The sequence below is a fragment of the Dromaius novaehollandiae genome, chromosome 14, assembly GCF_036370855.1.
Source record: "Dromaius novaehollandiae isolate bDroNov1 chromosome 14, bDroNov1.hap1, whole genome shotgun sequence".
NCBI classification, from domain to species: domain Eukaryota; kingdom Metazoa; phylum Chordata; class Aves; order Casuariiformes; family Dromaiidae; genus Dromaius; species Dromaius novaehollandiae.
This window is the reverse complement of record NC_088111.1, coordinates 18,143,336-18,154,864: the sequence shown is the minus strand read 5'-3', so window position 1 is coordinate 18,154,864 and position 11,529 is coordinate 18,143,336. Positions and strand designations below refer to the sequence as shown.

At 46.6% G+C, this 11,529-nt stretch overlaps 1 protein-coding gene across 2 annotated transcripts in view; it reads right to left on the bottom strand.

Moving 5' to 3' along the window:
• Positions 1 to 314: 314 nt before the first annotated feature.
• Positions 315 to 11,529, bottom strand: part of CLUAP1 (clusterin associated protein 1) — a 77,457-nt gene continuing 66,242 nt past the window's right edge. For both annotated transcript variants that reach the window (XM_026106486.2, XM_026106487.2), the window contains exons 11-12: positions 4,731 to 4,786; positions 315 to 637 (exon numbers count right to left, since the gene is read on the bottom strand). In XM_026106486.2, coding sequence (XP_025962271.2) covers positions 491 to 637; positions 4,731 to 4,786 — 203 coding nt within the window. In that variant the 3' untranslated portion in view covers positions 315 to 490. The remainder of the gene's footprint in view (positions 638 to 4,730; positions 4,787 to 11,529) is intronic.

The window sequence follows — 11,529 nt, the reverse complement described above, 5'->3', positions numbered from 1 at the left end:
TCACTTCTTTAGTCCAACTGGTGCTGCTCTTTGTAGAGACAAGCCCTTGATTTAGTAAGAGGTATGTTTAGGATAAATAAATTTAAGTCAGATTTAAAATCAATTTAAATGTGCTCCCAAAGCAGCTTTCCATCCAGATTTATTAAGCCAACAAGTCTGTTTGGATATTGTGAAATGCAGGGAAATCAAGCACACAGTGCTCACTGGAGTGCAACTCCTGGCACTGTGGTGCATGAGGGCCTGTTCTAAGGCAATTATGGAAATAACAGCATTCCACATTACTGTGATTCTAATTACGGATAAACTGCTCATACTTTGAGAGTCACAAGATTAGCAATCCAAGTTTAATTTTCAAGTTTAATGAACATTATATACCAACTCCTGAATTCGAGCTGGCAAGCACTTCTCAGATGGCAGGCTATTAGCTCCTGACCTGCACACTGTCCAAAGTTTGCATTTCAAGATGCGTCCTGGTCCTGCTACTGAATAGTCAGAAGTCATTATCACTTTCCTCTAGCGGCTCTGGCTTCCTCGCCCGGCGACTGGATTTCCTTGGGGAGATTTCCATGCTGTCATCTTCCACATCTTCTTCATCATCATCATCATCATCCAGGTCAATTTCACTGTCCTCCGAGTCCTGCAGGAGAGAGTGCGCAGAATTCACAACTAGTTTGGTTCTCAGAGCTACCTGCTACCACTAGACAAAGCTCACCATTCACAAGGCATCTCTGCCAGCTCAGAAGTAGAGGATGCTGCTGCTGACTGACATTAAGTTGCTTCCTCCCCTGCAAGCAGCATGATCACACACTTGGGGGCTGAGGGGAAGGCACTTTGCCTCAACTAGTAGGAATCTAGATCTGCACTTGTTCCAGCGAGCAGCAGCAGATTCTGCAAAAGGCTTTGCTCCAGCCTGTAGCTCAGGCTGCTGTGCTGCTGGCCTCCCAAAAGAGTGAAAGGCTGAGCTAAAGGCCCGCATGGCTTTCACCTGCACTTCCCCACTTTACTAGACAGTGGCTGCTCCATTCAATCCGTTGCACGCCTCCTTCCACACTGCACAGGGCTGACAACAACAGACTCCCTCATTTTGGCTGAACCTGTGGTATTAAAAACTTTGTGGGGCTTTAACTTTAAAGTGGGACCTGATGTGACCAAGGGACTTAGGCCTAGTGGAAAAAAAATAACTGCAGGAGAAAAACCTACCTGTGCCTTGGTCTTGCACATGCCTGGCTGGGCTGGGGCAGATCCCCCCTTGGAGAGTCAGAGTAGAAAGAACAGGAGAGGCAGAGACAGAAAAAAGAAAAAAACAACCCAAAACGTACAAGAACATAAAAGAAAACAGAAAGCAACCGGAATGACAGCAGGAGAGAAGGCAGCAGGGAAAGCAGGTACAACTGAAGTGCCATGTGCAATACTTGAGAACTGTTACACTGCTTTCCAGCAAAGACACTGGGAATACAAACAAAATGGAGGAAACTCAGCTTAAGCTATCAAGAAAGAGCAGGTGCCTCAAGACCTGCTCTCCAAGAGGAGGCCTGCAGGTGCTCCTGCCTGAGACACATCCTCTAGGAAAAGCAGCTGCCTGGAGTGGGAGGGGAGCTGAGACGAGGAGCAGGGAAAGGTGGGAGAGCTCTGTGGCCTGGGTTCCCTCTGCCTCTCTGCACAGGGCAGCGGTCACCTTCAATTCAAGTGCTCACCTTGCCTTCTCAGCTACTCCCAGACTCGAGGGCAGCTCTGTTCAAAGACGGGGTCAATGCTGGGGCCTCCTCTCACAGCATAGAGCTGCAAGAGAAGCCCTGCTCCACAGAGAGGGGGAACTCTCTCACAAGGAAAGGTAGGGATGCCCTGAGCTGGACAGGAGGCCCAGGATCACCAACACAGCTTAAGGTCTCACCAGACATGGGGAGAGGAGGAAGGAAGGGGAGCCACACTAGCAAAGAACCAACTGGGGCCTGGCACACAGCTGGTGGCTCTTGGGGTCTCAGCTCCATAGCCTGATTAACTCTTTGAGAGGTTCAAACCAGCCTCACTAGTTTCCTTCCCTGGCCTCAGACACACAGATACCTGTCAGCATCCCCAGCAAGCCTCTCAGCCCTGATGCCTGCTAAGATGCTGCATCAAGAGGGCAGGGCCATGACATGACCAAAGTAGCTGCAGCTGAGGGCCCTGAGAGGCAGAAGACCTTGGCTTTCCACACCTGGATGTGCTGGGGCTGTGCCAACAGGGAGACATGGGAGAAGGTCACAAACAGGATGTGGTTAAAAACAAAAGGAAAGTCTGACAGGAAGAGAGATTGCAGAGGAAAACACATGGGACAGAGCAGGGACAAGATGACTATCTATAGCCAAAACTGGTAAGAACGTGGTCAAGGACAGTCAGTCAGAGCAGCATCTCATATGCTCTGCCGAGCAGGCCAGCCCTGCTCCCACCGACCTGCTCAGTGATCTTCAACAAACTTAACAAACCCAGACATAACTTGCTGCCAAGAGTCCAAGTGCTAATGCAGTGAGTCCTAAGGAAGTTCAGCCTCCCACGTGCAGAGCAGAGGTCTTCCCTTGTAGTCTCCTATCCCCTTTTTGCAGAGTGTCCCGCTACAGCCTCCTAAACTCCCATGGGCTGCCTTAGAAGCAGGTCACGGAAGCTCACGGGGACAGGAAAAACTAAGGTCACAACACCTTCACCTAAAGCACTGGCAGCTCCCATCCCTACCCAGAGATGGATCTGAATACCAAAGGCATAAATCGTTCCCCAAAAGGCACCAAACAGCTTTAACCAGATCCATTCTGGCAGAGAAAACAGCAGAGCATGGCCAGGTAAGCTCCTTTCCAGGGAAAATGTGAAGATGGGAAGAATGAAAGGCAGTTCTTCCCTCTCTAATAAGAAACTTAACTCTCTTAACACTAGAGTGCTTGTGTCTTCCTACGGGGAACACAGAAGAGCAGAGGTGTTTTCTCTCTTCTGGCCCTGCCTACAGGAGAAAGTCTGCCCAGACCTCTGTGTGGTTAACAGCAGTGTCAGACAACTGTGCCAAAGAATGGCTTTTGTATTTGGTGGTGAACATTAGGAGTTTCCTGCTATTCTTGTCTCCTCTGGTAGTGATTTCCCCCGTCAGCTTCCCTCCAATTTTAAATCTTTTCCTTGGGACTCTGGGGCTTAACAGTCCATTTTGGCTCTGGTGAGACACATCTCTCGCTGGAGGTCTCTAAGGTAGGCAATGCAACAGTATCAGGGGCTTTGACTGTGAGGGCAGAGTCTCTGAAGCAGCCTGTGGTCAGCAGGTGCTGTGCTCTGAGACCCATGTGTAACTACGTAATATGCAGGCTGCTGTGCTGAAACCTCACTGGAGCTCTGAGTTGCAATAGATAAACCCAAAGGCCCCAAATGCTGGATTACAGGGTAGGGCTCTGTCTCACTGTAAGGCTCAACATCTCCACTCCCAATGCAGAATGACAAAGCAGCTTTTGCTAGTTGATGATGACTGTCCATTAATCTCGGCTTTTTGATCCAAGCCAGTGTTTTGCTGCTCACCCAGGGTCTGCAGTCTATAATGGGCTTTTGCGAAGGACTTATTGAAAGAGCAAATTCTTTGTTTCAAAGAGGTTTAATTTCTATGGCATGAAGGTGGCAAAAGGCAGGGCAGGACAGAGAGAGACTGAGGATGCCCCAGTACTGCAGGGCTTCTTGCTGGCCCAGACAAGTTGTCTGAATTTCTAGCATGTCCTCCTCACCTAGACAGGCAACATTGGTAGGGCCCGTGTCCACTGGACAGAGAGACAGAAAGGCTACATCTATACTTGCAAATTAACAGACAGCACAGGTTCAAGGTCTAGTCCACCGTCATCACAGCTTTTAAGTGTTTGTACTACTGCCTAGCACAATTTTGACCTGTGCTAACTAGCACTCTCCCAGACAATATCCTAGCACCATCTGGAGAATAGGACATCCCCACTGTAGGCGGTTTGGATGCAGGCACCTTTTTGGATGGTGTACTGTATGGATGCAGAACATACCAGGGCAGATGTGTTAAGGGCAAGAGGCCCTGTTTTACTTCCTAGTACAGACGTACCACTTAGAGCGTCCAGAAGCACAGAAAGATCGCCTGTCTGCAGCAGGCTGAGCACGGCAGCCAGAATACCTGCCGGCTGTACAAGCCTGTGCGCACCTGTGAGGCACCGTCTGCTCACGTCAGCCTAAACCAGCTACAAAGGAAGGAGCCATGGGATGGCTGTATCTGCAAAGCAGGGATCTCCAGGGGCACAGAGATCACAGTTCAGCTCTCATCCTGACACAGTAGCTGAAGGACTGATGCTTGAGATGCTGTGTGTTAACACAGGCCAGTATGAGGGCTACAAGTCACGGCATGACTTTGGAGCAGTGCATATGCACAGATCCGTATGTCTGACTCCCGCTACACTGAACTGATCCCCTCCTCCCAGCAATCTGTCCCAACAGCTCAGCAGAACAGCACGATGGCAGCATTCCTGCAGCACATGTACCACTGTTTACGCGCTGCAAGCTGAGGTTAATGCACTGGCCAAGGCCCGGAGACTCCATGAGCAAAATAAAAATGGGAACGTATGTGTGTATGCAGATAGCTGGAGGAAAGGAAGGGAGAGGCAGGCCTGTGGCATGAAGATTTGCCAGGTAAGAAACTGTTTTCCTAGCTGAGGAGAGGGTGGTAATTCTAAAGCACTGTCAGAGAAGCTCTGCAGGCGTGTGGGATGGTTACTTACGTCGTCCTCTGTATCTCCACCGTGCATTGTTCCCACGATCCGTTTGCCAGATCTTCCTGCAGAGCAAAGAAAAACACCATAAAGACTGGCTCATGGTTAACAGAGAAGGAGAACGAAAAAGTTCAGAGTTTACCTTTTAGAGAGGCAGTGAGAGGGTAAGATCCCAATGCATGTAAGGTCATCCCACTTGTTAAGCCACAGAGCTCAGGAGAAGGTGGGAGAGGGAAAGGCTGAGATACTGGAGTAATTCCAGTCAAGATCATGTTTCCACAGCTACCTTATGCCACTATGACAGTTCTGTAGGCCAGGGCACATAACTGTTTGAAGAACAAGCGTTTACTTCTCATGCATAAGGAACTTGATAACAATTTCTTGCCTGTGGCATAAACCTTCAAGCAGGGAGAATTCCTGGTCATGTAGCTCAATCTATTTAGCTTACTGGAAATCTGGCTGAGAGATGATATGATTGTGGTGTACAGGTATTCATCAGGAGAAAATCTTAGGGCATACAAGCTCTTAAATTGCTAAGAGAAAGACACAAGAATGTGGGGCTGGAAGCTGAAGCCAACTGAATTCCAAACTAAGATATAGCAATGATTTCTCACCATAAGGGTGATCAATCCTTGTTCCAATGAACAGGATGCTAGGGGCAGAGTCAGGTTTCTCCATTTCTTGTTTTCTTCAAATCCTAACAAATCATTGGTTCAAGGATAACAGGGTAAAATTTAGTGTCCTGTAATACACAGGATATCAGATCTAAGCAAGTGTTCTGGCTTCAAATTCTTGGAAAAAAATCACAAATGGGACTTAGCATAAAACTCTTCCAGAAAAGAGGACTGATTATTTGCCATTAATGCCAAACTACAAGAAAGTTCCTTAACACACGAAGCATGAAGTGAAATAGGTTTTATGCTTTTTAGCTAGCACTCTGTTATGCGGGACAAAGTTATCACACACTGAATGTCCAGCAAGAAAACAATAGCTCTGGCTAAAGTTTGGGAAAAATGACGGGGAAGCTACTAAGGGCTCTCTCTATCCCACTTCCTGCAAGTCTGATTCAGTAATCTTATTCAGTACATGACTCATTCCCAAAATGCCTTCTGTAAAACTCTACGTACTCAGGACAGAAAATATTAAGTGGAACCATGTGTATAACTGTTTTAAGGATTTCCATGCAAACCTCTACTTGCTTCCCATCTGCCCATGTGAAGTTTGAGAAGTTCAGAACAGGTCAATCTGTACAAATCTGTAGAATTCACTTGAATCTGAAAACAGGGCAAAACAAATAAAAGGACTGTCCTAGGTTTGGCCACAGATCAACCAAACACTGGCCTTCTGTGGCTCCTGTATACACAGCATGGCAGCTCCTCAGGATTTCAGGGGTAGGACACCTTGACTCTCTGAACTAAACTGGTATACTCCTTCCTCTCCTCTGGTGCTTAGAGAATAAAAACCCTTCTTTTCCATGCGATCAGTTCCTTAGAGAGCCCCGATATTCTGATCTATTCAGACCTTCCAGCATGTATCGATCTCACAGAAATCCTAGGCAGCACCAAGGCAAATGTCAAGAATTCCCTGCTGAGAGCCAGAGGTGCAATTCCCTGCTGAGAGCCAGAGGTGCAGAGGCAGGGGGAGTTCTCACTGGTGGAAGAAGGGTTAGAAGGAATTTACTGCAAAGGGAGAAAACACTTGTGTCTTGTTTTGCTACTTTTGGATATGTAGGGGTCACCTGAAATGGGGAAGATGCCAGTGTGGCCTTCCTTTGCAGCTCCCTGGAAGGGGTGGGAACACGTAGAGTGGAGTTGATGGGGAAATTCTGCATGTGGGTTGCCTGGGCAAAGGGAAAACATTTCACTTCTCTCCGCCTTGCTTTCTGCAGCCACTGGAAGTCACTCAGTGCTAACCAAATGCCTATTCAACAGCCCTGCTGTGAGTATCAGATTTCACCATCTATTTACCTCCTGTCATCTTATCTCCTAGTTTATTCCACATCAGATATGTGTCTTTGCAATCTTGACAAAATCTGTCTTTTCAGCATGAGAACAAAGCAACTTTAAAATATGCCCTCTCTAACCTCCTTTGTACTTCCCAAAGTACCAAAACAACACAGGTCCCTTTTGCTCCCTTTGCAAGTTTGATTTTGGTTAGGCATAACAAAAAGCTGGCTAACACATCTAGAATTTGCCAAAAACCTTGCTATGTCACGGCCGACAGCTTAAAGCACCTCATGTCTCTAAACAAAAAGCCGTGTCCTCTACCCACCTGCTTGCTGACAACAGAGGCAATGGAGATTTGTCTCCAGAGAATTCCTGGAAAGAGAATCTCCTGCCAAGCTTTAGAGATATTTACTGTGATATATGCTAGACCAAACTATGTAAATTCAGAGACAACTACAACCAACATCCTTAGGAGACAATAGATCTACATTGTCTATAGATGGGTCCAAGAGTTTAACTGTAATTTTGGTATGTACAAGACTCAGCATCAAGTGCTGGATAGGGAATTATTACTTCAAAGGAGAAAGCAGAAGAGAGCTCCTGAAATTTACTGATGAGAAAAAGATGAGACACATCCTGAATGTAAAAGAGAATCAGGAAATCAAAGAAGGTGATGTGATAAAATAAGACAGTGCAAAATCACCAATGAGATTGCCAGCAGAAGACCTGCAGGACACTGGCAGACCATCAGTGTAAAGACATCTTGTGAGCATCTAACTGACTGCTGCAGCTGGAGAAAGAAGAGAATCAAATACTGCCCTGACTTTGATCCTTACATTGGTTTCAGCCAGGAGCACCTTTGAACTAGTGTCTGTGGGATCAGCATTAGGTCTCGTGGCACAACTCCAGGGCACTCACAGGGGACACTAGGGGATGTGGAGGGCCTGGAGCTTCAGGGTGTGCAGTATGCTGTAGCCTACGCAGGAGAGAAAGCAGATTTTCCACATTAATACAAGACCCTCTGTGGCAAAGGTGGGAGGCATGCTTTATTTTTCAGATATTGAAAAAACAAGTTTCTCTGCGTGGGAGCAAGAGACATGACAGATGGCCGGAGTGCATTTGTGTACTGGCGGGGAGGCAGGAAAGAGAGAAGTTGTCCACACCAAACAGGGAGAGTTGGCAGGCACGGGGGGTATGTCGCTTGAAATTTATTGGGTACAATTTAGCTGGGCTCAGCTTGCTACGGCATTAGTGCTGCATCGCTCTGGCCACAGAGGCTCACGCAGCTTCCAAGTAGGCGAAAGCTGGTTATGTTTACTTACAGACGATACGAATTCAGCTAGGACAGACTGTACAGAGTGATAATTAGGTAAAATGCTAGTAATGAGCAGACTGTAATTCACTGCACCTTTGGATTCAAATCTAATCTCAGTGCATCGCCATGGTTTATAGCAACTGGAGCCATCAAAGAGCAGAAGCAAATGCATATCCAAGATTAAGCCTGTGAGCATTTGCAGTTTTTCGTCTGCATGCAGTGCTTGCCATTGTACTAATCTGTGCAGCTGCCTACAACGGATCTGCAGGGTATGAATGACTTTCATGTTCTTACTCAGCAGAGGGTATACATTAACCCCGTGCTTGACAGCAAGACACGACACTTCACCAGAGAGGTCAGGACAACCTACCATGACCTTACCATGGGGAGACAGACTTGCAGCTGAAACATTTTGCTCTCATTTTGGAGATCTGCATTCAGTCCTGAGCTCTTAATGCAAATTCCCAGTGTGAGCTTGGACAAGACACCTCCCTTTCCTCCACTTCACCTCCTCACCCAGAAAATAGGGATAAATCCTTTGCCTGATCTCTCTGATCTGCAAGTCCTTTGGGGACTGCCTTCTGATGCGTGAGTGTTTGTATCCCTGAGTGCAAGGCCCTGCCCTCAGCAGAGTTTTCTAGGCATTGCCAAAGTACAGCAATCAAGTCCACTACAGCTGTTGCTCAGGATAAGCATACTTCTGGCTATTTTTTTTTTTTTATATAACCTTCCTGAAAAGGAAATCTGCTTGGGAGCTAGTTGCCCGTCTCAAGTCCACCACTTCTGACCTACAGCATCTCCTTCTCCTCCAGTATTGCAGCTGCCATAGCATGGGCTGAAGGCATACAGGAAAACCTTTTCTCTCCCAATATGCATTTGACTTTGCTGACACAGCACGCGCACCTGAACACCGCTCTGTTAGGAAAAGACGAACAGATTTGAGGGAGGAAGCTCTATTCCAAGTTAAGACAAATTAATTTCTGTTACTTCAAACGGCAGCCCCTTTTCTAGGACCTGAACTCTTATTATGTGCTGAGCGTTTCCAAAAGGCTTGACTGCTGCCCTTTCCCCAGCCACGCAGTCCCAGTAATGCCCAGCAGTGAGCCATATCACTAAAGCAAAAGACCTTTCAGACTCTTATCTAGAGGATGGGAATCTATAGAGATTCACATAGAAATATTTTAAAATCAGAACAGCAATTATGTCAAGTTTCCTCCTTCTCAGATTTGTTTCCTTTAAGCACTGACATTCAAAGCCAGTGGCTCCTAAAGTACCTATAATGTTGACTCTTTTTCCTTCCTGCTTGAACTGAAGAGGCAAGGAAGAGGAGACTAATTTGACTCTCCAAAATGTTTTTATGGGGTTTGCAATTAGAACTTGCTTTGCTTTACTAGAAAAATACATTCCAGCATGTTTCGGAAGCACGGTCACAAGGAGCTGCTGTATGCCACACATACAGAGTCCCAGTCAGGGTAAAACTGCACTTTGTGGCGTTCACAAAGGAAGAATTTATTTTTAAAAGCTCATGGAGATCAATACCAGTTTGGTAGAGTCCTGCAAGGCTGTGAGCTGCTTTGAGGGCAGATGCAACTAGAAAATGGTCCCCCTTGACTTCATACATCATTAAACAGCTGGAGAAGTCGAATACCATTAATACATAGCCAAACACCTTCCTGCATGACGCATTCTTTATGCCTCTCTAGTCCTCTTCCTCTGCCACCACCATGATAAGCAAAATCCAAACCTGCTCATCTCACTTTCACAGACTTTGGATCAAGGCCCATCTGCCAAGACATGCAACGAGAGGCCTGCAAACATCAGGGCTCATGAAGAACCATCAGGAAGACAGCAGCAGTCTGACCAGATTGAAGGATTTATTGTGTTTCTAGTTTCTGTTCATCTATTGTTAATCACCAAGAAACCAGATGTGGATTTTCAAAGCTTCCAAGCACAAAAATCGCAAACCCTACATGGAAAGGAAAGGTATGAAGAGTTATAAGCCCAGCAGAGCCTGTGTCGAGGCTGCTATTCATACCTGACTCACCACTGCCTGTCTGGCACCACAAAAGGGCTATAGCTCTCCCTTCTGTGCAGACATCAAAGTCTAGCCAGGTGCAGGCCTCCAAAGGCAAGAGGTGCAGGGTACCTGCAAGCCCCACTGAGTATGTGACCTGCAGATTCCTGGTACTTTTGATACTCAGGCCTTGACATGATGGAATTGCTGGGACATCAAAAGGAGACTGGCAGTTTCTTGAGTCTGTGGCTGAAGTGCGCATGTGAAACAGACCCTTGACAAATCTTCCAGAGTGGCAGAGATGAAACACTTTCTTCTGGGCTTAAAACAACACAAGCTCCAGTGCCTCTGACTGCAGCAGCAGGGACGTCCTGTCCATTGTTTCTTAACGGTTTCTGGATATGCTGACTGGGAGGAATGACTCTGGAAAGGTAAAAAGGGAGACTACATCCTGCACTAAGCTGCGTGCCAGTAAGAGGCAGCTGTCCCTGCGGAAGAAGCCGAAAGATCAGGGCTGATGGGATCACACAGCGTTGGAATGATGCCTAGGAAAGTGCAGGGTGCTTCAGCACGTTTTCCCTATCAAGAATCGTTTCCACCATAGAAAGGAAGGCAACACTGAGAAAAAGTGCGATCTGTTCATCTTGTATTTGTAAAGATAAATGCACTTGCATATGTTTCTTGATCTTGGACTCCCAGATATAATAGCTTCCTTTAGGAACCAGAGAGAAGGGAAGAAATAGATTAGTTATTTAACATATATTTCTAACAATCAGGCAGGTGACACCCGCAGGAACTCAATGTGAGCAAGGCTCTGAACAAACAGGAGGCAGCTGTTGTATATTCCTAATCGAATTCCTTCACTCCCCTTCAGATTTACAGCACGTCTGTGGTTTCTACACACCTCGGGGAGGCTAGAGAGAAGGAAAGCATTCTAGAAATGCAGTAGCAGATGTCTGAACGTTGTCACAAGCTGGAGAGAGGATTTCTGTAAGAGAAGTCTGACCATTTCAACAGAGAACAAACCCAGATCATGACTTTCCTACTTTTTAGCTTGTGTACTGTAGGAAGGGATTTAGAAACAGGTCAGTGGAGCTATTTCTTGCTGTTGTGTCAAACCTCCCTTTTCCCCCTAAAAGATTAAAAAAGAGGGCAATTTCAGCCTTCATACCCTGCACACTGCAAAAAGGTTATCTCTGGCCCTTGCCCAGTGTCTGCTAGCCAGCTCCTACTTTACACTCACAAGCTCAAATTTAGCAAGAAAACTAGGACAGGGAGGCTAAACATTATCATCACCTCAAGACCCTGAATGTCTGACGTAACAGCAGCATCAGCATGCTTCGGATATATGCCACTCCATGTGCAATCCCTCCGTGAAATATATCCATGGCAAGATGAGGAACATGCACAGGCCTGGCTATAGCACAGGAAAAGCTGGCATTGGTGAGTCGGCCTCTGGTTGGGTTTGATTGTTGCATATTTGGTTTTATGACCTCCAGGGAGAGACACTTTGCTTTCTTAACAAAAAACTTC